Source organism: Phoxinus phoxinus (assembly GCF_949152265.1).
Source record: "Phoxinus phoxinus genome assembly, chromosome: 11".
Lineage (NCBI taxonomy): Eukaryota > Metazoa > Chordata > Actinopteri > Cypriniformes > Leuciscidae > Phoxinus > Phoxinus phoxinus.
The window spans coordinates 7,252,382-7,279,458 of NC_136886.1; the positions used below are offsets into that span (position 1 = coordinate 7,252,382).

Genomic DNA, 27,077 nt, shown 5'->3' on the forward strand with positions numbered 1-27,077 from the left:
GGATTCAATCATAATATGGTTTATTAACTTTTCAGTTATGAGCTCAAACATGCTTGAATATGAATTGATCACAAAAAATCTATAGGCTATCACATTAGAAACAGTTACAAGAAATATACACCCATTAAATTCATTGTTAGGAAGGACAGTAGGCCTATAGTGCTTCAATTAAAAAAAACATACATAGTGGCAGTATTGATCAACATGTTGCTCATCTCGGGATCAGAGCAGTTCGTAATATTTCCCAGATTGTGGATCAAAGTAACAGTTGAGGCAGGGATCATACATTAAATTGAGAAACTCTTCCTCTCCACTGTTGTCGTGTAACATAGACCCTGTGGATAGCACAGAGAAAAAAAAGTTACATATAGAAAAATAAGAAAATAAAGTCAGGGAAAGTTTGGAAGTTGTTACAAGAGTTTGAGTCAAAAGTTCAATTACACAAAATAAATTAAATGCTTATTTTCCTCTGTGTTTTTATATTTGTATATATGTATATATATATATATATATATATATATATATATATGTTACCCTTTCCATTTCTCCAATTATTTTCAAAAGTGTTTCACTTTTTACATTACATCCATTCAATAATTTCTCATAGGAAATTGAATAGCAGGTTTGCATTGTGACAATTTACCCCATATAGTCTATAAACTCTAGATGAAATCTCTTCTTCCTGAGCAGTAACAATTGCAATTTAAGACCCTGCAGTTTTAGTATTGTCAAAGAAATTTCACTGAGGGTTTTAGATGAAGGAAAAATATCAATCATAAAAGTAATTGTACCTGTGCACATATCATCTGTGTGCAAGTGAAATCTAGATCATGATATATTTTTAGCAACTTACGCATATGCGCCCAGGATGGGTATTTTTCTGGTGTCATACCTCTGGTTGAGCCCTTGCTGTGCTCTCCTTTTTCATCGGCCATCTGTTGATTTGGATGAACTATCGGAGGGCTAAGGACATCCATCCATTCTCTACAAGAGGGTTAACCATAAAGCCATTGAAATATTCAAATAAAACAGCTCTAAGGGGCATGAGCATCTGTCCTAGAACTAAATCTGAATTATATTATATGTAAACTTAACTATGATATATAGTTTTATTATATTGAAGCTTTTGGAATCATTGTACCAAGCTGCACCAAAGCCCATTTTTGAAACTCCTGCTCTGCCGCTAACGGGTTAGCTCTTGTTGTGAATGAAAGACCCCCCTTCTGCATGCCTCTCTCTTTCATATTCTCTCATTTACATGACACTTTTCAAGGCACCATGTGGTGTTGATGGACAGGCTCCCTGGTGGGACGGGAGGGAGGTGGATGATGACCTCCCAGTGAGCTCTGCTGCAGCGGTGACAGCTAGGTGACACATGCAAGGCTCTGAGCACATGCATAACTCCTGGTTATTCATTGTCCCTGACAACCATGCTTAATTAATCACCGAGGCGTGGCAGTGTGGGCATCATCCCTTGACAGGAAAAGTTTTGCGTAGGAAACTAGCCATATTTATGCTGTGAGATTGTACAAAATGTGTACATAACATATTAAAATGACCTCCAAGAATTTTTTTTTATCAGTTAATTTACATTTAAAGGTCCTACATTATGCAGAATTAGTTTCCTCATCAACCATGTTTTAATTATTACAGTATAGGTTTTCTTTATTGATTTGTCTCTTTAAAAATATATTTATTTATATACTTCTATGACTACTACTACTACTAATAATAATAATAGTAATGTTTGTTTTATTTATAATGTTTTTATATAATTCATGAAATATTATTGATAAAATATAATATAAATATAATAATTATTATAACAGAATTAGTTTAATTAATATTTCTCAAGTAAGTGAACGAGACTTTTGAGTGTCAACTGGTGAGGAGAATGAGGAGACTTTTGACAAAAGTTGCAATGCTCCGTAATGTAGACAGTCTGACAGTTTCATCATATAATGAATGGCAGCCAAATCTTTTGAAGACTGGCATCAAATTTTGTGGAGCACACCACATGCTTTCTTTTTTATATGCTTTGATGTTCAAAACCTTCTTTTTAGTACCCTGGAACCACTGGATAAAATTGTCAATAGAAACATCAAAATGTTCAGTGCCCAAAAGCTACCCTATCCTATCACATTTCGTTGACACTTTTCAGAAGTCCGCATTGTTGAAGGTGCACGAGCCTGAGGGCTGACAAGAGTTCTCTTACGAACTTGCATGATAAAGTTCCTGAAATTACTCATTCACGACTGAGCCTCAACACTTAAGAGCTTAGAATAATGGCTTCGAGTTATACAGAACTCCACAGACTTAGCGAGGCTAAAAACCTGTATTTTTCTCTTACCTGGGATTAGAGTGAAGAAGAGGGTTCATTTCTTTCTGATAGTGCTGGCCTTGATCCACTGGCTGTAAACCACAGAGAAAATAAGTAGTGTGTATTTATAATTTTCTTCAGGGGTCATTTCTGCCCACTTTTAGCTCCAGTCTAGTTGGAATATGTAATATGTTCTGGATAACTGTATACCTTGCTGTAAAATAATGATTTAAGCCTCTATAGTTTGGAGCAGTGGTTCCCAACTGGTGGGTCCTAAATCAAAATCTGGTTGCAGATCTGTTCTGATAGTTTAATAATAATGTCGTTCCATGTGTAAGGCTGGAGAGTCACACTTCTGCTGTTGTTTATGCATTTACAAAATTGTCAGTTGTCTTATTCAGCATGTGTCACTTTAATAATGTTGCATATTGTTGGGCCCATGCAGTTCATAGTAATACTGATACATTTTGGTGTTTGATAAAAACTGGGTCCTGCAGCAAAACCAGTTGAGAAGCACTCGAGTATTGTGCAAGTTCTTCTGACCTGATGGTGGCAGTATTGCTATGTTTTCACAATCTTACGGTCTTATAATTTGCAGTTTCTCAATACAGGCACATCAGGCATGATTAGCAGTTGCTGCATATCTTTCTAATCAACAGACGACAGCCACATCAACAACTGATGGATAGGGTCTGATATTGCAATGCCATGGGAGTTTATTTCACTCTAATTAGTGTTTCTTTTTTTTTAATAAACGGTTTGATTGCCCTTCTTTATAGGAAACCAGTTTTTAATATTCACTCTGTTATTTGCCCGCTAGCTACAGTTCATCCATACAAAGTACTCTGGATAACTGAGAGGCCTAATGATGAAGGAGGAATTTAGACCTTCCCAAGCTGTCCTCAAGTGTGGCAATGTGTTGTGTGTGTGTGTGTGTGTGTGTGTGTGTGTGTGTGTGTGTGTGTGTGTGTGTGTGTGTGTGTGTGTGTGTGTGTGTGTGTGTGTGTGTGTGTGTGTGTGTGTGTGTGTGTGGTTTGATAGCCCACCAAAGGAATACACTGAGTCCAGGTTGAGGTGTCATCGCTGCTTGCACTCAGACTTATGTTGCAGTGGTGAACCTAACAGAACATAAAAGTGTTTATTTTACTGGTATTGTGTTTTTAATATTGAATCTCACAAAACCTGGAAACCTGGTATCTCATCATATCAGTCAAGTTAGAAGTATTGCAAACAGAAAGTATTTTTAGTATCATTAGGACCCCCATTCTATATTGTAAATAAAAATAATAATTATACATTATTTAATTTATACACACAACTGCAGAAAAATGTGGGGTCTCTTATGCAACAGACTCATATGCTCACCAAGGATGCATTTATTTGATCAAAAATTCATTACAATTGAAAGCAGCCATCACTTTTGAATAGCGTGTATATTAAATTTTAAATGTTGGTAATATTTAAAATATTTATATTAAATTATTTTAAAAGAAAAACAGATCAAATAATTATATTAATATTGATTTTAGGTGATTTTTGAATATAGTACCTGTGATGCAGTAAGGCCTGGGCTGCCCATGTCTCCATCTCCTTCTTCCTCCTGCTCTCTCTTCAAAATTGCCAATATTCGTAGCTCATCTTCCTCATCCTCATCATCTTGACTTCTCCTCAGATCACACCTGCTAGAGCCCATGGGTTGAACTCTCCCATCGACACTCACCTGTAAAGCCCAAAAATCTCATTACTTCATCAGTGCCACTTTGCAGTGAGACAAATCGTTACTGGGTATAGCTAATTAGCAAGCAATCAATCATAGCTTGCAAGCTAATTGGCACCCACATTAAGGCCAAGACATCAGCAGGGACGGCTGCCTGCTGCTTAGAAATCCACTTATATGAAGTCCTACCTGGATCTAGGAGCGACCTTCCAGAAACTTCAGCAGCATCAAAGTTATGTGCCATGTTTAAATGGGGGAAAGTAGTGTTATTGGGCACCCGTAATGATCCTCTGTCATTCCCACATCAAACTCTGTTTAAACTATTTAGTTAATCACCATTTCAGACCTGCGGTGAGAGTCTAGTAGTTGTGCTGAATGCTTGAACCAGTTTTAGTTTCTGTTTAACAAACATGTTCCAACCTCTAAGAGAGGAAAGAACACTAATGAGTTCCCTTTGATTTCCTAGTTGTTTCTCCTAGGCTTCAATGAGATGAAATGGCGAGCAAATAAAGATTTTGCTGAAGTCTACTGCTTTTCAGGATTATCGAAAAAATCTGTTATTCTGATATTTTGAAGATCATTTACACTGTTTTTGTCCATACAGCAGAAGTCAAAAGGAACAGTATACCCCAGTGCCTTTCATTGTATGAACAAAAAAAAGATAAAAAAATATATATCTTCTTTTGTGTAAAGTTTTGCTCGCATGCATTGAGCAATAGTAGATTATTCCTGTATGATTCAAAATATACTTTTGTGTTTGGATTGGCATATAGAGTGAGAATGTTTGATTAGTTCCTTTAACTTATTTATATATATATTATTTATTTATTTTTGGCTTTGCAATGGAAGCATCGCATTAGTACTTCAGTATTGGTGAAATCCCTCTGATCAAGACTCCAAAGTTTTGACTCATGACTCAATTGTCTCATTTGTGTGTATGTCAAATGTCTAATTTTGTTGTAACATAACCCCTGAGCTAAGAAAGAGTGACCTCTGAGCAAAAACGTTCCTCTGGGAGTTCAAAACCCCTTAAAAAAATGCTTAAAAATCCCAGAGACAAAAGAACATTATGTCCAAGCCATTTGCAATACAAGGGCACAACCCACTCCCCTCAATCTGAATGGATTCAGATTAAAATATCCAGCCTCTGAGGAAGATAAGAACCACACCAGTTCTGAAATTACAATAAGAAACAGAGGCCCTCATAAACAAGCCACTCTGCTGGAGTGCACTAATTCAGCTGAAGTATGTGCTTGATTTGATCCCCTCTAACCCTGAATGCTTGCTACGGTTAAGAAACATTTCATCCAAATGAACACAGGCCATGTGATTTGTGTGGGTTCACTCCACAAAACCCATGTGGTTGCTTTATTTTGAGGCCCATTTCTCTACCTTACCTAAATTCTATGGAGACGGATTAGTCTCAATTATAATTGACGCAAAAAAACATGATTCACACATGCGTAGACAATTTCACATGCATGAACTAATTCACGTACACACACAAAAAAAGTAGTTTGTGAAAAAAAATAATTATTCACAAAAAGCAATTCACATGCACAAAATAAAATTATATATTCATAAAATACATTTCACAAATGCAAAACACAATTCGTAGATATACAGCTTTGGACAAAAGTGTATAGTGTAGGAGGAGGAGAGTGCTGAAAGTCTCGATTTGCACATTCACATTCAAGGATAAACTCGTACATTTTAAACATTCAAAGGTTTTTGTGCACGGTTGTGTATCTATGAATTGTTTTGCATTTGTGAAATGTATTTTATGAATATATCATTTTATTTTGCGCATGTGAATTGCTTTTTGTGAATATATATTTTTTCACGCACGTGAATTTTTTTTGTGTGTTCGTGAATTAGGTTTCATGCATGTGAAATTGTCTACGCATGTGTGAATCATGTTTTTTGCGTGAATTATAATTGAGACTGATCCACCTCCATAAAATTATGCTTGCAACTTTTTGTCAGTTCCTCAAAGGAATAGTTCACCAAACAATGAATGTCATTCCAAATCTGTAAGTATTTCTCTCTTCTGCAGAACAGAAAATAAGATACTTTGAAGAATGGTAAACAACATTGGACCCCATTGACTTTCATTGTACAGACAAAAAACCAGACATTTTTCCAAATGTCTTCTTTTGTGTACATTTTTGCTTTTTATGCTGTAGATTTGTTTTTATCAGACCACGCTGATTTGTTTTTAATGGAAAAAAGCACTAAGGCAAGTGAACAGGCTCACCTTTTGGAGCCCAGAATTGTTCAGTGAGATCTCTCGCACAGATGCTCTGTTGATAGATATCCTGGTATCTCCATCAGGCAGTGGTCTGCCAGCCTCGGACCGATCCAGTCTACTGGAGGCACTCGGTGAGAGACAGCGGGTTGGTGCTATTCGCATGGGTTCATGCTTCTTTGGTCCTTTAGAGACATGCCGGACTGTGGAGGCCTGGGTCTTAATTGGCTCATAAGAGAACTCTGGTAGGACTGTGTGTTTTTGCATTGAAGGAGGTGGTGGGGGTGCAGTAATGGAATGGACTGCACATCTATGGAGGAACTCTGTCTGCATTTCATCCTATGAAAGAAAAAATAATTGACTGTTATTATAAGAAATAGTTTGTATGAAATAACAATATTTTTGAGAATTTTTTTATATACAAGGCTGATGTTAGAATAGATAAATGGGTGTTTGCTAGTTCATAGCTACGAGGTTGTAAAGGTGTTCTGATGATAGTGTGGTTACTAGATGGTTGCTTTTTAGCTCTAAAGGCCCGTTCACACCAAGAATGATAACTATGAAGATAAATATAATGATAACTATATTAGCATTCACACCAACAAGCGTGTGCTGCAGTTTTTTTGTCTGCCACTTTAAATGCTCGAGCTCTTTAAAGCGGAATGGATTCTGATTGCCTGTCAATGTTACTGTCGTTCATCAGCTGGAAAAATAACGTTCTGAAAGTAATTCCAACGATATCGTTTCTCTGTGCTGACATCGTTACAGGTGTGGTGTGGACTCTGCTATTATTATATATTTAAAACTATTTTTAGAACTGAATCTTTGTCATTATTGCTACAGTATAGTTATCGTCCTTGGTGTGAATGGGCCTTATGGTGCAGTAAGGGATTTCTAAAAAAAATGCTGTTGAAAGTGCATTGGACCGAGCACCATAAGACACTTGTAGCCAATCAGCAGTAAGGGGCGTGTCCACTCATGAGGGGGGAGGTACCTGTGCTGCATAGCGTGTTTGTGAATTTTGGGGGCGGAGCTATCAAGTTAGGGGTGTGATCCTTTTGGGTAGGGGCGTGTTTGATTTGGTGATTTCAAATATCAACAGCATTTCTCAGAAATCGCTGGCTGCTCCTTTAAGACTTTATGATATTCCGGTCGGTTTTAATGTAAAAAATTCGATGGGATTTTCTGCTCGTTTTATCATCCACCAGGTAAAGAACATGTAATAGCACACCTGTCCTCATCAAACAACACTATTTGAGGTATTATTCATATCTGTTGCACAAAAGACCCTAGTGAAAAAAAAATATACCAAAGTGTGTTTAAAATACATTTATTTCATACTAAGTATACTACAAATCCATTAACATATTTACTGACATATCGTTTGAGACTTATATACATATTATAATTAAACTTTATTTAGAGTACTTCTTTAATCGCACAAGGCACATTTCTTAATATTAAGCCTAAAATGTGTTTTAATATCACTATTAGTATAGTATGATCTCTGTATACCATCAGTCCTTAAATGCAAGATATTTAAAGTGCACAAAAGGGGACTTGCAATAGTTCCACTTTAGCACAATCAAACATACTTAAATATATCTTTAAGTTGGACCTCAGCATTACCTCCAGATAACTAAAGTGAATTAAGTACAACATTATTTGTTCCAATTTAGCAGACTTTAAGTATACCAATTTAGTATACTAAAAGTACATGTATATTAAGTACATAAAAGGTATTTATATTAAGTACATAAAATATTTAGCATAAAATAAATATATTTCATTTACATTTGAGTACATTTATTTTTCACCAGGGGAGTTATGCAATGAAGTTTGATACTTAAGGCCTAATTTAAAATTATAAATTCAGTTATAAATTCCCTCAGCAATCATCACCAGTTATGAAATATCGAGATTAATAACGGCACTCCGTTCGGTTATCTTCTTTCAGCCTGGGGTATTAACACAAGGAAGGAAAGGCTTTAATAAATCAAATTTCTCTCTAAAACGACAAATATCAATTTTAACAACAAACTTGTGATGGAGTCATAAAGAGAATGATGAAATCTCTTGCAAGGATCTCAGAGCCACGAACGCCAACGCTGTCACAGATGAAACGCATTAATAGCCACAACACGAGACAGTCTGGCGCGGGCGGAGTAACATCAGAGTTACCTGTAATTAATCAGGGCGACACTGTGCCCGGAAAGTTGTCTGTCTCTGCTCTGTTTTGGAACAGATAAGGTCTTTAAACTAGTGAGGCTTTGATCTACACTAATGGTCTTAAACAGCAAGCTTCACACTAATGATGACAACCTCACTAAAAGGGCACGGCCAGCCGAGCCATCAGTTTTTGTCTTCTTTCTTTCCGTCTTCATATCCCCTGAAGGGACCGGTTTTAATATTTTAGCATTTATTTGGAGAAAAAAAAAAAGAAAAAGTGTCATCTCCTCTCACCATGAGTAGTGCTGACAATCGGTAAACACGCATCAGTCTGGTGCGGCCCTGTATCTATTTGTAATGAATTTATTTAAGCTAGGCAGGTTATCTAAGAAAGGAAATGTTCTCAGGGTGTGTTTAGTGGTTATTAAGACGTGTTACAGATGAATTTCAATATGTTATGCCTTCATCTATCTTCTTTTGACAACTCTGTGGCATTAATGGAAGTCATTAGGCGAATATAATCACCTCTGCTTCCAGTGGAAATGATTTAATATCACACAGGTGCAAGTTATAGAGGTATAACATAAACATAATGTTCAGAATGTTCAAACAAGTCATTATTTTTTTCAACTCCCATTAGTAATAAGTAGACAAATGCAGACATCTGCTTTTTTGGAAGATGAAAAACAAAGATCAGAATAAAAATCAAGGGCGGGAACGGAAATGGGAAATAAACAACAAATAAATCTGTCAGTGGTATCAATCAAAAATCTCTAATTAAGTGCAGCAGAACATATGTATGCCAAAGATGAGAATGATTTCCCAAGAGGAGACGAAACAGACTGCAAATAAATGAATGATGATCCTCTCACTGGACGCAGAACCCAGGAGCACCTTGGAGCTCAATGCCATCTCGTCAGAAATGAACTGAACTGAAGGAAACTGATGGTTTTCTTTATTGACTTAACAGAGTGGCAGGGACCCTGGGGGGAACAATCAAGTTGTGTGTGTATCATTAACAGCTGATTCCACTAGATTGTACGTCCTTGAGAGGAAACTTGGAAAGAGAACAATGCAGGCAACAGGTGGTGAGGAGTCGGGGAATTGTTTCTGATGTTGTGGTTGCATATGTCTACAGTATGCATCTGTGCCATTAAAGGAAGAGTTTATAATTTCTTCAGGTGTCTCAGAAAAAGTGTACAGGATTGACAAAATTAAGATGACCTTATATGCACATTTTTTTTATTTTATTTGATTTAATTGCTTAAAAAGTACTTTCATGGTAAGGACATTTTCAAATATCTTTTATGTTCCATCTATCTATCTATCTATCTATCTATCTATCTATCTATCTATCTATCTATCTATCTATCTATCTATCTATCTATCTATCTATCTATCTATCTATCTATCTATCTATCTATCTATCTATCTATCTATCTATCTATCTATTATAATGAATTAAATGACAAATCTCAACTTAATTTCTTTGAAATAGTATTTTGACTTAACCAATCCAACAGAAGCTATGCCTTTTTCTTCTTAGTGATTTCATAAGCTGAGTAGGACGAGTCCAAATGCTTACTTTATTTTTTAAACTTATTTTGTACACAATTTAGCTCTAATTATCTGTTGTGCAGCTCTGCTAGCCGCCCTTGTTAACCCAGTAGATTAAATACTCAAATTACTTGAGCAACTTTCTGAATGTTTTGAAATCTGTTAATTGCATGTCATAACCAAGCTGTTAAATCAACTATTTTCAAAGCCATAAATGTATTGCTGTCTCTGCATTTTAAATTGTGTGTGTTGTCTATGTGTCCATACCTCTTCACTTTCACTACACACAAAATCATCCTCCAGACGTGCATCTTTGCGCTCTCCTTCTGTTACCAGCTTGTGACCTTTAAGGGCAAAGGTCAAATCGTCAACAGGGTTGCTGCTAGTCTGATTCCGTCTGGCTGAGCGAGGGCATGAGGAAAAAGTGAAGACTTCCTCTTCGTATTCCTCGTCGCAGAGAGAGAGCTCGGTTTCTGTGTCACAAAGGTCAGCATCATCTGCAGTCAGCGCACGCTCTGGAGGTGAAGCGGCACATGGAGGCTTGAAGGCTGACCCAGATGTATCCGCACTAGTAGCACAGTCTGCAGAAATATGACAGGAAGATTTACAGGTAACATCACCATTTGTTGCAATTTTAAATGTGCTGTACTTTGTATGTGTTAGTATTTTGTTCTGAAATTCTGTCTGGCTTTACTTGGCTGATTTATAGGTCTAAGGCCTGTGCATCGTATAACAACGGTAGAACAATATATTGTTTGAAATTAAGACAAAATGTATTTGGACACTTTCAAGATATCAAAACAAGTATAATGTACTGAAAGTCATATATTTGTGTGACTTAAAGGGGTCATCGGATGCCCATTTTCCAAGTTGATATGATTCATGTAAAGTTTGTAACATACTTTGGTTAAAATTCCTCAATGGTTGTGTAACACAACACTCTTTTACCTCCTCAAAAACAGCTCTGTTCACAGCGACCCGTTTCGGTGCATGTCTCTTTAAATGATAATGAGCAACTGCTCACCCAGCCCCTCTCTTCCGTCGGGCGTGTGGACACAAAACACATAAAGTGCTGCCTTTCCAGACAGTATACAAATGGCTGAGGGCGGAAATATGCTAATAAGTGACAGTCCGTCAGTGGTCATGGGCGGAGCAATATGACACCATATTGCTCAGAAAATCCAAACGGCTTGATTATTGAGTGTGTTCAGGCTTTTTGAGGATTAAAAAATAAAAGGAGTGAATGGATTTTTTTCATTGTATGGTGGTTGCGTCCACACACTGCAAAGACACATTTATATGCAAACACCAAAAGTGACCCCGAAGACCCCTTTAAGCATTCAAATTTGTCCCAAAACTTTTTAGACAACTGCATAGACTTACATTCAAAACTTTTATTCAGCAAGGACGAAATAAACTGATTAGAAGTGACAGAAAAGACGTAATTTAGGAAAATCAAACAAATGCTTTCTAATAATCAAAGAATCCTAAAAAAACAAAAACAGTTTCCACAAATTCTAGGCAGCACAACTGTTTTTTAATATTGTTTGATATGTTTAATATGTTTTGAACATTGATAATAAGAAATGTTCCTCGAGCATATTAGAATGATTTCTTAAGGATCATGTGACAGTGAAGACTGTAATGATGCTGAAAATTCAGCTTTGTAATCACAAGAGCGTAAGTCTTTTATATACACGTTATATACAAATTATATATGCACTGCCTTTTTCAAGCGTTTGGGGTTGGTAACATTTTAAAAACTTTTTTTTTTTATCTTAACCCCAGATGCTATGTTAGATATATACCCCAGAGATATATATATATATATATTTATTTACAATTTCTTCGACAATAACCGTTAGAGGAAAAAGAAAATCATTTAAGCATAGAGAATTTTCTTGTTTATTTAAGTGCAACCTTTCTGTAAAAAAAGGCCAATTGAAAGCAATGGTAATAACGTTGAGAAAACAATTACTACTTATTCCTCTTTTTTCCATTGACTTACTGTCTCTATAAAGATCAATAATGGAGATCTAATTACTAAACATAATGTTACGTCTTTCATTTTTTATACTGGCACTCATGTTCCTCGCCTGCGTTCATTTTAATGAGCATATGCAAATAAGAGCAGAACCAGAAACCTTGAAGATTGAGATAGATTCTACTACGCTTGCCAACTGTGTGCGAGTAAGAATTTATAGGATACGTCCAACCTCTTTCATTTGTGCTGGATTTTATAACTGCAGCATTATGCTTTAATTATGCCTTAAAATATACATAAATGGGGGAGATGAAATAAAACAATATTTTAAAGATGTGGATGGCAGGAATATACATGTGCGGTCCTAAGAGAATAAAGGGAAAATATTATTAACTTGCCAGTGTGTGTGTGGGTTCGGGAATAGGGGAGAGTGTGTGTGTGTGTGTGTGTGTGGGGGGGGGCTTTCTGGCTTTCCCACTGACACAAAAACAGCATCATTAGTAGATAGGGAGCAATGGTACAGTAAGATCATAATTCAGACGGGCGATGTGTGCCTGTGGGGTCTGCATGCCCTCATACTAAAGAGAAGACACCCAGAGAGCAGGGAGCAAAAGACACCGCAGAGACCAAGTGATGAATTTGCCGTGTGAGTGTACAGAGCTTTGATCTACTTCAGCAAAATGCACAGCAGCAAAAAGTCTGACTAAACCGCTGTGAAGTTGTGTGAACTGTGAACCTGAGCTGTACTTTCTCGTACCTAGAGACAAGGACAAATAAAGGGCACCGGAAAGCCGAACAAATTGTTTTGCGCTTTAAATTACTCCGGTTGATGACTATCATCATCCACCACAAATGCACAGGTCATACTGATGACACTACATTTCTAAAATGTTTTGTGGACTTTTAGATGAATGCAATGTCATATCACAGCAAATAAATGTGTTTATTGCTCCGTGGTTGCTCTTTTGTAGCTCATAAGACCTCTTGGCTGTTTCATTTAAAGGGGACCTATTATGTTTGAATTTTTTAAAGTCTTGATTTTGTTTTTGGGGTCTACTAGAATATGTTTTCATGCTTGTTTTTTTTTAAAAAGCACATTATTTTTCACATATTTTACATTGTTGAAGTAGGCCTACTTCTCTTCTTAGTCTGGGAGTAATTCTCTGTTTAGTTCCGATCTCTAAGAAGCCCCTCCTTCCGAAAAGCACAGTGTTCTCTGATTGGTCGGCTGGAACATTGTGTTGTGGTTGGTCGACAACTTCGGGACTACAATCGAGGCGTTTCAGGGAGTTCAGAAACAGTGCTTACTGATATAGAGAATAACACCCTTTGGAGTGACTTTGTGCTTCGTAACTTTACAGACCTTTTCCATGCTCAAACAGCAACATTACACACTAAAAAGTTTGAAAATGTAAAAAAGCGTACTAGGACAACTTATCAACTTATTTTTCCTAAGATTCCTTATGAGATATAGAAAAAATTTGACAATTGTTGACATAGTGGTTTACAATTTATATAAAAATATAACATTTAATTAAAAAATGTTTCTCAAATAATCTGGTTTTGTATGAATTCACGTTTATATAAAAATTTCGACTTGAAATCTTGGCAAAGATTCTGAGTACAGTTTGAGACTAGACACTTTTGAAGGTCTAGCAGAGAATTTATCTATAAAGGTCTATATAACTTATCACTAAGGTCGTTGATACTTCATCCATCTCCATTTTTGTCTCCATTTATTTTCATTGCTGTCAAAGAGAAACAACTGTGATACTGTGATTCAGCTCTAATGGGTTGTTTTGAATGGCCTGTGTTTTGTTCTGTTTGTTTTGCTCACATGGATCATAAAGACGTTGTCAGCTAAACAAGATGAAATACGAAAACGGCAACATAATGGCCATGTCAGATAAAGTGATGTAAAGGCTCTATTAAGCTCTTCACAGAGTATCATTTCATCTAATTAAAGCATGCACGCTCACAGAGCACCTCTCAAGAGTTGCCTTCGCTCTTGCCATTCCAAGGGGTTTTGCATATTTCGATTCCTGGCACGTTTTTGAACAGGCTTATATTGTAATCACCTTTTCTAATTGCCCACGGTGCAAGCTTGCCTGAACCCCAGAGACTTCTTTCTGACCTACACAGTGTACTTAATGTCCCATTACCACTAATGAACTCTCTTTCCTCTGCTAAAGGGAAGTTAGAGTTAGACCTACTCCGCAGGAAAGGATTGTTAATGTGGAACAACTGCTCGTGTTCTCAGTGCTGGCATCAAGGCGGCTTCCAGAATCACTCATTTGGTATGTTTAGTTTGCTAGGCCTTTGGTACTTCAAGACAAGTAGAGCTGAACTCTCAGAGATCAGGATGGATGTACAAATCTAGTTTTAGAAAGTTGTATACGTGTTTAATTTACATTTAGATTGATCTAGATCGTTCACAAGCTATTCCATAATCGGAGTTGTATTAATGTAAAACTACATTTGTACATTATGTGCATTAAAGACAATGTTTTTCATAAACACTTTTTGTTATACTAACTCTCTTCAAATCCCGATAGCAATTAATAATAGATGTGGTCTCGTCTGTTTTTAAGGAGGCGTGACTTTGGAGGGCGCTCTGAAGAGAGGATGGGATCTATGCTTTCAAAGGTAGCTTGCTATTGCTAGCCTCTCCGAAATTGCCTAGAAAATGTGAATGATGCCTTCCTGTGCAAAAATCGCCATCACAATGGGTGGGTGTCTGGGCATAACAATGTGTTATTAAGGGTGTTCTGGGTAGTTGTTAGGGTGTTGCTAGGTAATGCCTTTGTTTTTTTAGGTGGTTGATTGCTATGTGGATGTTTACAGGCTTACAAGTCTATATTTTCTTACACCCATTGTATCACCCATCAGGTGAAAATCATGTCTGATTACTTATTGAATTTCATATTTTTAAAAGTAGAGCATCTCTCCTAAACAAGCCACACAACTGAGGTATCATATATGTTATGAGTTACTTCCATTTAAGTATCAGCACTATAACATGTAAGGGACATAATAGCTCACCTTGTAGAATTGGATCGGTTAATTCATCTTCTACTGTTAAATCAGAGCCCAGAGTTTGAAGTGAGGATAATGCCTTTTTTCCTTGAAGCTCAGGTCCCTTTGGGTTCAGGCTAATTTTGCCACCTTCTTTATCTTAGGGAGCACACATGAGACTAAAATAAAACCCAATGACTTTGTAGTAGCAGCAGACTTCAAAAGTCAACAAGGAATAAGGATCAGTCAGATTAACATTTCTAAAAATAAAAAGTGCTAATTTTGATTGCCAAATGCAAAACATCAATACTGAAAAACATTAAAAGTGTTTCTTTTAAACAAAGAATCTTTAAAGTCCCCAAAAACATATGAACATACTTAAGCTGAGTGACGGAATATATTTAAAAACAGAAAACAGTCACTTTAAATTGTAATAATATTTTACAGTATTACAGTTTTTACTGTATATTTGATCAAATAAATGCAGCCTTGGTAAGCATAAGAGACACATTTCAAACACATAAATAGTTTTAAAAACTCATCCCAACCCGAAACATTTGAATGGTGGCAGCTCCAACAGGCTCGGTATATTATATACGTTGATAAAGTCACCTGTGTTTGATTTTTCTCTCCTTGTATTGTGGATTCTCTGTGGTATTCTAGATCCCATTCTCTCAGCGGATGGCCTTTCAAGTGGAGGTCGTGGCTGTACATTTTCAGCTCGGCCTATATTTGGAAACATAATATAAAAGTAGAAAAATGATTGCTTTCCCCCAGACTACATCAGCTCATGTATCATTACTAGAATCTAATCTCTGAACTAAAATATTCATTACTCTCACTAGGTCTTAGATGTTATGTGTCAAGAAAATAAATAAATATGTATTTGCCTAATGGTATGTTGAGGCTCAATTCAGACTTGGATCTTTCTTCTTTCCTATTTGCAGATGTGCTGCTCTTCCTGGCGGTGAGCGGAGGAGGTCCGATAACTTTTGAACCAAAAGCAATATGGGAGAAGTCCTGGGTTGTAGGACACCTTGTGATGGATGCCTTGACGCCACTTGTCTCTTCTAGTAAACAGACATGCACAAAACGCTTACCAAATCCTAAAGCTCATATACTTAACCCTATAGCCCAAGCACATTTCTAAGGCTCATGTCTGTTTCTAAGACATGATCAATACTTTGATTAAATATATATATATATTTTTTTTTTTCTGCGTTAAAGTTATTCTTACGTTTACTTTATAAAAAGAAAAATCATTATAAAAAATATTAAATATTAAAATATGATGCATCAGGCTTTTGAGGAATGTTTATTTTGTACATCATCATTGTATTGCACTGCATTATATGTTTAGCCCCTACAACTAAAAACTACAGAGCTTTGATCATAAAACTAAGCATTTAAATCATCTTACTAAGACATATTATTAGGAGATATAGAATGACAACTGATATGTATATGCATTTTATGTGAGTAGTCTTCTATACTGTTACAAATCTTATTGATTTACAGAATAACATTTGACTTTTTGGCCATATAAATATCAACAACTGCACCAAACTGCATATTAAATGGCATATAATATTGAGGGCTTTTTTTCCTTCGAGAATGAGCTCCATATTCTCACAATATCATATTTATATGAGCCATAAAAGCCTGATGTATTAGATATCATTCTCAATTTTTTTTTTTACATGATTGAAATATTATGTCTAACGGTTCTCTAAACTTTTCCATGTCGAAAAATTTGATTTTTCTGACTATTACCCCATATGTCAGGCTGTATCCCTTATATGTCTGCTAAAAATCAACCATAAAATCCAATAAACCAAGCAAAATTTCCATTCAAAGGTGGATTGTTTCAACCCAAATGAACCCGAGTATTCTAACATCTGCCATTCAAGCAAAGTGACGATGTATTTAAAGTTAATGTAATATTGTTTGTATTTAGACTAACAATATCACGACATTCTCTATGACAATACGACTGCTTTCATATTCATAATCCTTGTAATTGTAAGGCCCTTGCCATCTGTTGGTTTGGAATTGGCATATTTTCAATTGTTATTTAGCGCAACGCTGCAAGAAAAAGCAGTGTTAAGGTCATGGCAACCTGGCAGCAAAACACAAAATACTGCCATTTGTCATTTCAGCATAACAGCCAGCTCAGGATCCAAAGCTGTAAGCCACAACTACACGGTTTCATACACAAGGCCCACGGTGTTTTGATACATTGTTGCTAGGTGATAAAACAGGGGAAAAAATTATTAATGTAGAACTAGAGATTGCGGTCTTTTGTTGCAATATTTGTATATAGAAACATTTTATAAGATCTCATTACAGTCCAACACCTCTTGTCAGTTGACCTCTTGTTATATTAATATCTTGCTAGGGCATTATTTGATTCTTTTTCTAGAATCTAAAGGTGAGATGACAGCAGTCTGGCACTGTGATGTGAGGCTAACAGATGTCTGGATAAATAAAAACCCTAAGAACAGCTATGAAGGTCTCACTGGGCTGGCAGAGTGGACAGGTATGTGACTAAAGAGAGATGATTAGAGCTCTCTTGGCAAGAGGTGTCTCTTGTCAGCAAACTAACAGACAGCAAATAGCAGGAGAGTTCTGCAGAGGGGACTGACCTTCTGTTTAGCAAGGAACAGGAGAAAAGCACAACACTTTACGACTCAGTTGAGTTAAACACTCAAAAAGGAACTACGCAAAGAAGGGAAATGACATTGAAAGATGAAGTATTTGCATGTGGAACTGACCAGTATCTGAATTCGCAGGTCCTCCCTTTAAATCAGTCTGTCCCAGTGTCTTCATGTTCACCAGCTGGGCAACATGCTGAACTTCACTAGGAAACTGACAGTTCCTGGGAATCTCCTCTTTTGGACCATTTCCTATGTCTAAACCTAAACATAGAGTAAAATACAAAAAGTTCATGTTTTTAGGCAATGAGAAAGCAATTTTGCAAAGATGTTTAATGTCAAAAATTAAGGCTAAGTATTTGGCACTTTCCATGAATTTGTTTATCTTTTTCAAGAAAGGGTCAGTGAAAAGGTGCTTAACTTTAAGACTTTCAACCAAGGTGAAAAAATACATTATTTAAGCTTTTTGTATTTTCTGTGAGGTTTGTGTAGTTTGCTTTTTTGATATTGCTAAACGTATTTCTCATAAATTCAAGAAAAATGTCACAAATATGATATTTTTCCCTCTCTACAACTACAGTCAATAAGGCAATCTTTGAGAAAATGGAATGATTTATTTTTTTATTTGCAAAGCTGCAGAAACTGATTTTATTTCGTAAGAGGCACAAGTTTATGGATTTTTTTTCTTTTTCTTGTAATAGGAGGAAAGTCATGCAGCAACAGGTTTGCAAACAAAATGTAGGACACAGCTAAACATTACATTTAACATTAGATTTTGTGCTCTTTGTGCTCTAATTAAAGTAATGGTACAAGTATACCCTATTAATTGGAAAGTGCCAGTTATACAATTTACTTTAAAGGGGACCTATTATGCCCCTTTTCAATGTCTTGATTTTGTCTTTTGGGGTTTACTAGAATAGGTTTTCAAATTTGATTTCTCAAAAAACTTATTTTTCACATATTTCACATTATTGCAGCACCTCTCTTTCCAGTCTGTCAGTAACGCTCAGTTTAGTTCTGTCAGGAGAAGATGATTGACAATTAGCATACGATTTGGATTAGTGGTGTGGTTCTGTTCTGGGCAAGAACTCTCCACCCATCCATGCAGCCCAGACCGATCGTTGAATGACATCAAAGTACTGCAGGAGCGAATTGAAAGTAGACCGCTCCTTATGCTTTAGAATTGCTCTCGCGGTACTTTGATGTCATAAACCGATCGGTCTGTGCAGCGTGGAGCTCCAGAGAGGAGGAGCTGGACTAACCCCACCCAATTGGAGCTCCAGAGAGGAGAAGCTGGACTAATCCCACCCCATTGGAGCTCCAGAGAGGAGGAGCTGGTCATCATTTGACTCTGCAGTGACCACTTGAGTGCAGCAATAACCCCCTTAGGCCGTGTGGCATGTCCACCAAAGCGTTTTTAACGCTTTTTAAATTGGAAAAAAACGCTTTGGTGGAGACACAGACTAAGACTGGTTGCCCACTGAAGCTAAGCAGGGTTGAGCCTGGTTAGTACCTGGATGGGAGACCTCTTGGGAAAGGCAGGTTGCTGCTGGAAGAGGTGTTAGTGAGGCCAGTAGGGGGTGCTCAACCTGTGGTCTGTGGGTCCTAACACCCCAGTATTGATGGGACACTGTACTGTAACAAGCATGGTCCTTCGGATGAAACGTTAATCTAAAGTCCTGAGTCTCTGTGGTCATAAAAAAAATCCCAGGATGTCCTTTGAAATAGAGTAGGGGTTGAACCCCAGCATCCTGGCCAAAATTTTGCCCATTGGCCTCTGTACATCTGTGCTTTCTGGCACAATATGTCTGTTGTTCCATCATCCAGGTGGATGCTGAACATTGGTGGTGGTTGAGGAGATTCCCCCCCTCCACATGTAAAGCGCTTTGAGTACCCAGAAAAGAGCTATATAAATGTAACAAATTATTATTATAAATTAGTCTGATTTGAAGAGGAATATCAGAAGGCCAAGTCCTGTCTGGACGTGAGGAGGAGCTGGGGATATACGTCACCATTGCTCGTATGTGTGCAGTCTGGCATGACGGTGTAACTTTACGATTATAACGTAAGACTATAGAAAAAATGACAGACGTTAGCTTCAGTAAAGTTAGCTTCATTCATTGAGTGAAAAGGTATGACGTCACATGTGCGCCTTTTCGGTTTGTAGTCTTTGTAATTACGTATTTTCACAGTTTTACATCAAACTGCGACTTTCTTGACTTTAAAATGTATCTTTTAAATTGACAAACATCATATGTGTAATTCAGGGCACAATTCAAACGAGATCAAAATATTTGTTGTCTCTCGCCATTGACTACCATACAATATTTTTCCGAAATAAGGTCCCATGGTGGTCAACCAGAAGGGGAGGGACTTAGGCTCTCTATTGAGGAGGGTAATTAGCTCCTGAGAAACACGATAAAGCTGCTGATAATACTGAATGGACCTTATATAGAGATGCAAGGCATTGTATTCCTATAGGTACAGTAGACGTGGATCATCTGAGTCTGCTGATGCGAGCTTGACTGACATGACCTGCCAGAACCAATGCTAGGCTTGATTTCCTGTCTCGATGAAGCCCCTCCTTCCGAAAAGCGCAATGTGCTCTGATTGGTTGGCTGGACCAGTGTGTTGTGATTGGTCAAGCGCTTCGAGTATGTTTCGGAAATATCACGTCCCTTACCATAACCGTGAGTTTCAACACACCACTAACTAACTCAACCAGGCCTCTGTACTTTTATTTTTGCATACGCCTTGAGCGGGAATTATTTAAAGGAGGAATATTGTGACGTGTACGTTTCCAGAAGCAAACTGAAGACTACAATCGAGGCGTTTCAGGAAGATCAGAAACGGTGCTTACTTATATTAAGAATAGCTCCCTTTGGAGTGACTTTGTAACTTTGCAAACCTTTTTCATGCTCAAACAGCAACATTACACATTAAAGAAAGTCGAAAATAAAGCATACAGATGGTACTCAACCAGAATGCCTATTACCGCCGCGACAGGCACCGCGGCGAAACTACCGCGGTAAAAATAATCCAGTCGCATTTCAAAGTCATTCGCGAAATGACCGCCAGGTGGCGCAGAGGGACATTGTGCAAAACAGCCGCTATTGCCGTATTTTGAAATGTAAGCGGGGTTAATGTCAATTAACAGATGAAATAGGCTACTATAGAACATTGTTTAGGACAGAAAAATAGAATCATAATTTTAAAGTAGAGACGAGAACAATATAGCCTTTATTTCATATTGTAGACGTCGGTGGGCGACATAAGCCTATTGCCCGTTGGGAGCAGCGTGATAAAATAATAATAATAACAAAAATAACGAACAAAAATAAATTAGGTGCAAAGAAGCTGATTATTTGTTTACTACTCAACTGAGGAATAAGACGAATGATGAGCGCTTTTCTGGAACAGATTGGATAAACCGGGCATTTTTAAATTAGTATATTCATGGCCGAGTGGTAGAACTTACATATCGGTCATTTGAATGACACGGGTTCGAATCCCATACAAACAAAGTTTATTGTACATTTTATATTGGCCTATTAATGCATGTCATAGCCTATTATTAATGCAGACAATCAAACAAACAAAACATTTTTTTTATACAGGATAGCCTTTTTTTTGGTTCATATAGAGTTTGTAAAACATGGTTTTAAGGTGCGATTTGCCAGGGGGACGGGGATTTCCTTCTGGTCTAAACATCCCTGCTTCTGCTGAATTATTTTAATCCCCCCTCTCTCCACAGTAACCAATGCTATAAATTACTTCACCAATAGACCATTTAAAATATATAAAATAAAGATATGCAACAGGCACGTTTAAACGACAAACAATAAAATCAGAACCAGTTTCAGTTCATGGTTCCAGTGCCTTAATGCATGCACGGCTTTCAAAATGTCACAAAGCGTTTTGAGATTATTTTGAATGAAATATTGAAGTTTATAATTAAGTATTTTGGCACACCTATCCATTGTTCTAAAGTCGGGTTTTATTCTGGCATGTTGAATTAGTGTTCGGCAGACGCGGCTGCGCGTTCATTTGGATTTATTTTTCTCATAACAGACATCTAAAATAACTTAGGCCAGTTAGGCTACTCCGTAGTTTTTTAGTCATACAGATCAGAGTAGAGTAGCCTACATCGGTCAAAACTGTAAACTTGTATTCATATTCAAACTTTTATTCAAAAGTTTATCTGTCGTCTCTGCATGTCTCCGGGAACTGCGCGTCACAAAAATGAACCGAAAGCCACTTTCCTCCGCTCAGTCACGATAAGAAATCGGCTATATGTCTAAAGCCTTTAAATGTCGAAATATTTAATAAATGTTATCTGATTAGGTAATCCGTATGAAACCGAGAGGTGCAGAGGATCATCTCAAACATGTTTAGCTATCATGTGAGCGCTTCCCAATGATGAACGGACAAGGGTGAAAATCTCGCTATAATTAAATGTAGTCTCTAGGCTAAATCGCCCTGAATTAAATTGTAAAAATAGATCAGATAATTTATTTGTCGAAATGTTGCGATATTGTTTCATTTAAGTTCATAAATATTATATAAATGTTATTTAGTTTAGCAGCAGCACAAAGCACTGCGGTTCGAGATTTATATATATATAGGCTATATTAAAAAAAAAAATAGATAATTCACAAATCGCGCACCCTGGTTGTAAGGATCCAAAGATCCCCGTGGAATTTAACATTGAGTTGAACATTGTATTCATGACAACAAATGAACATGCGTTTGAACAAATGAACATGCGTTTGAACAAATGAACATGCGTTTGAACAAATGAATATGAACGAATGAACATGCGTTTGAACAAATGAATATGAACAAATGAACATGCGTTTGAACAAATGAACATGCGTTTGTATTTAGGCTTGCTTGGAAAAAGCTGCCCAAACCGAGGTAGTGTTTTATTTCTTCAATTATTGAAATAATTAAATGTTTATTAATAAACTTTTATGACAGAAATATTAGCCTATTAGCCTACATGTAGCCTAAATAATTAAATTATTTCATTATCAACACTTTACTAGCCTAATGCTATGTCTAGAATGAAGTGTGAATTGCGACTTCTCTTTGTTTTAAGTCGGTCTCAAACTCAGATAGCCTGTGGGGGGTTGGGGGTTCAGGAGGTGTTAATGTTCTGTCTTTCATATGCAGAGTAAGCCTGATGACCAGGCAAAGGCAAAATACTTTTAAAGATAAATCTTGTTTAATTTCGAGAGAGACCCCGGCGCGCGCGCAGTGCAGGGAGACATAAACTAAAATAAAAGAGATCCAGCGCGAGAGAGAAGCAAAGAAAATCTTAATTTATGTTGCTTTGAACTATTTTCGTTTTGTAGACTATAGCCTACTGTTTTAATTGTTTATTTAGCTGCAATTTCTTTGGCAATACAGATTTAAAATGTTGCAAGAATAAGATTCTGTTTCTTACTTAATAAACTCTAACTCGATGCAACCCTGTTTTAAATAAATAAACTGCCCCGACACTTTATTTAAACCTTGAAATGTCCAGGATCTGTTTTTAAAAATTTCTTCTTTTGCTATGACGGGTATCAATTGTCAGTCATCTCAATTTCGTGGATGATTCACAAAACAATAATTTAGCAGATTAAAGATAGCTTCCATTTTCATTTTCTGACGCGATCGGCTGATAATCTTTCCTTCATCAGTTTTGTCGTCTGTGCAGCGGCTCTACTGGAAAGTAGCAAATTTATGTTGTAATGTGCTATTGATAATTAAACAAAACGCTTGACTTCAATAAACAGTTACCCATCTAAGCATCAAGAATGGTAAAACATTTAACGCTGTCAGCCAAAGCTAGTGAGATTCGATCTCGGGTCGCTTGAAGCTCCGTGAAGTTCGTGCTGGTGCGTTGTCCACTGCGCTACCGTCGGTCCGCTGATGAGACGTTGCTCTTGCAAAGCCTGATTGATGTAGCCTAATATTTTTCTATTGCAATGTTTTGTGTTGAAATGTTTTCATTATTTATTAAATGTTTTAGGCCTACATTTAATTTCAGTCTTGTGATTATATGAATTCATTTAACTTGAATTGATCTGTTTTACCACATTTCAATCACTCTCAATGAGCCGCGGCGCGGCGGCAGATTACACAATAGAGAGAATAAACTGACACTTTTCAAAGTCTGCGATTGTAGCGCCTCTTAGCGGTCAAAGCCAGCAAATACACCCCCGCAATTTTACCGCCGCGGGAACGGCGGCGGTAAAAGTCTCATTCTGGTTGAGTATCATCTGTAATAGGAACACTTTAAAAAGTGGGCTACAAAATGGTATCCATCAAGAAAAGCTTTCCCCAACCTCCATCTACGCAGTCTGCTGGTTCATTCTTCATCGTGAAGATGCGGCGAACCTTACAGCAGGCGGAGATGATGATGCCATCCAGAGACAGGAAGCGCTTCCCTCTGAATATCCCAGTGGTGAGGGAGTCCAGATCGATACACAGATTACACCACTGCACACAGACAGTGGTACCTTATCATACTAGCTCCAGAACATTTTTTACAGGTCATTTTTTGGTCATGTAAGTATCTCACAGAGCTAAGACAGAATGATCTGATGGCTCATTTGCAGAAAGTCGTGGAGAATGCATCAGCGCATAATGTTCTTCGGGACTTACAGTATTTCGTTTGAGGCACGTTAGAGGTATTCTCGCATGCAACGGGGTTGCTGAGAGCTCTTTATGAACGGTCGACAAGTAGAGTCTCCTCTTTAGGTGCTCTTCATCAGTCACTCTAGAAGACAGCATTACAAAGTTAACTACATAGCTTGCTCTGTGAAGCAGATGGAAAGATCTTTAATCATTTTCTCGTGTGTGTGTTTGAACAAGAATGTGTAGGAGTGGTCTCTGCATGCGTGAAAGCGTGAATTAATTCACTCTCCATGGTAATAAACCCTGAATTTCAACTATATCATAGCAGCGCAACAACAAGATTGTTTTCAGTAGCTTGAAGATAGATGTTAACAATTACACTAATTTTTTTTATTAATTTTTAAAAAGAAACACTTACAGAAACTCTGTGGAAAAGTCTTTTCCCAAAGGAATGTTGACCTGTAGAATCAGAAACTTCTGAATCAGACCAACTATAGGAACAAGAAACAAGAGATTTTAAGATATGAAAGAGATACGCACAAAGAGACACATACAATTGGTGATTCAAAAATAATCAATCCCTATTTGACAAAAAATACGATAACACTTGGCATTATTAAACTGATATTTTTGTTGCAATGAGAAAGCAATGTTGTGAAGATGCTTAAGTACAGTAACAGATCTAGGCTAAAACTTCAAAAATAGAGTTTGCCACTTTCAACGAAGGGTCAGTGAAAAAAGTGCTTAACTTTCAGACTTTCAAACAAAATCAAACAATATATTTGTATTTTCTGTGAGGTTTGTCTTTTTTTTTTTACGAATGTTTGAATACAGTTTAACTTTAATCTTAAAGATGAATCTAGCTTTGTAGACCTAAAAAAACGGTAGGCCTTACTATAATAGAATACTCTTATACTCAGAATAATCTTTAAAATTAATCTAAGCCCTAAAGCTAGCCATTCGTTAGCTATAAATGTGAAATGTAAGTGCACTGAATCTGATTTATTCTGATTTTGACAGCACTTACGAGCCATCTTGCTATCCTTAGGTAACTGCATCTTGTGTGTTTGACTGCTGCCTTCAAGACTGTATACAAAGCCCTTCACTTCTTTATCAAACACCTGTTAACAAAGAGAAGATAAAATAAATAATAAGACAGATGCTTCAAATAATCCTCCTCAGTATTACTGTATGTACCCACGATATCTCAATATATACTGTATATAAATAAAAAACATAAAAGCAATGCATGGACTTTTTGCAGATACTGTGTTGTTTTAAAGTTACAAGGGTTTGTGCAGGTTTCTCTTGTATGGTATTAGTTTAGTTCTTCTTTTTGCTGATACTCGTGGTATGTTTCTTGGTAGATGAGAATGTAAAATAATAGCCACCATCCAATTCAAGAGATCATTTACAGGGCAGATTCTGCAATGAAAACTGTGTTTCTATGAATGTGTGTCCCTTTTTACACAACTGAATAAGGTTTTTATTCATTTATTCCAAGGTTTTTCTTTTCTTTTTCTTTTTCCAGTTTCTTTATATGGACATGCCTTAGAGTCTTGGCAACATGTAATTCCCCTAGGCAAGAAAGATACTTTCTTTCTTTCTTTCTTTGACACATGCTGACTTTGTGACAACATGCCCCCATTACTATGAGGTAAGTTGTCAAAATGGGAGGCCATCATGCTTATATAGGCTTTTAAGCTAAATTTAGAATAAAACGATTATGAAACAGCAAAATATGATGATGCTAAAAAAAATATATTGAGACATATTGTAGGCTAGCCTATAAATTTTCTATGACCAGTTAAAAACCTCAACTTTCTTCTTTTCATTATGGCAAAATCTGTTACTGAAACATACATACTTTAGTTATTGGAGGTTTCCTGCCATATAGTTTCCATTTTGCCACAGGATCTTTTCCTTGTGCACTGAAGATGTCAACCGTGAGACCACCCTACACACACACACACACACACACACACACACACACACACAATGAAAAGCATTGAAAAGAATAGCAGAATACCGCTTAGAATTACAGTCCAGTGCCCACTCACAGTACCTGATAATCGTTCCTAAACATGCTGTCAAAAGATTGAATTGTGAAGGTTGCTTTATTATGTCCTCTTCGAGACAAACAAAAGATGATTCATAACCACTGCATCACAATGACGGTTCTATAGAACTAATATCAGCTAGCAGTCGCCTTCATAATGGTAACTATCAGACTAGCGCACAACACATTTTAACCACATTCACCCAGCAGAACGAAAAACAGTGTCAAAAATTCTCGTTTCGTTTAGTCATGTAGGCTGTTATAGCGCTTTAATAATAAAACACTTAAGTTGGCTAACGTTAGCTGATTAGCTAATACACAGGCAAGTGCAGCGGCAGGTCGTTTCCATGGCAACGGACGCTATCACCGTGCCACTCTTTAAATTCCAATTCCTAATGCGTATTTGAATATTACGGAAATAAAATTGAAATATAATGAGATTCTTAGCAATTAATATAATTGCTACGTGTAGTTTTATTAATACATTTCATTGTTTTAGTATGAATTGTCCATATTATTATATTATATTATATTATATTATAAAAATTCATTACATTTTATAGCCCTTTTCTCTGCACTCAAAGCGCTTTATATAGAAGGGGGAGATCTCCTCAATCACTATTTATGTATATTTATATTAATTAACTTGATTTTACCTGAACATTCTCTATGTCATGTTGAATATGCATATCTTTACTCAGTGGAATTTGAATGACAGTGCAATTGC

General features: G+C 36.8%; 1 protein-coding gene across 2 annotated transcripts; it reads right to left on the reverse strand.

The window, feature by feature from the left end:
* cfap20dc (CFAP20 domain containing) lies at positions 1 to 26,721 on the reverse strand. Of its 2 annotated transcripts, XM_079629607.1 has the most exons (17): positions 26,357 to 26,721; positions 26,159 to 26,248; positions 25,319 to 25,412; positions 24,710 to 24,782; positions 24,319 to 24,433; positions 24,000 to 24,153; positions 17,785 to 17,928; positions 15,901 to 16,080; positions 15,623 to 15,736; positions 15,038 to 15,169; positions 10,279 to 10,592; positions 6,295 to 6,624; positions 3,870 to 4,040; positions 3,367 to 3,438; positions 2,351 to 2,412; positions 893 to 984; positions 1 to 335 (listed from the first exon to the last, which is right to left on the reverse strand). In XM_079629607.1, the coding sequence occupies exons 1-17, from the start codon at positions 26,375 to 26,377 to the stop codon at positions 223 to 225; spliced, it is 2,271 nt and encodes a 756-aa protein (XP_079485733.1). In that variant the 5' UTR covers positions 26,378 to 26,721; the 3' UTR covers positions 1 to 222. The 2 variants fall into 2 exon arrangements, with proteins under 2 accessions (XP_079485733.1, XP_079485734.1); XM_079629608.1 differs by lacking the exon at positions 15,038 to 15,169.
* Positions 26,722 to 27,077: the final 356 nt, after the last annotated feature.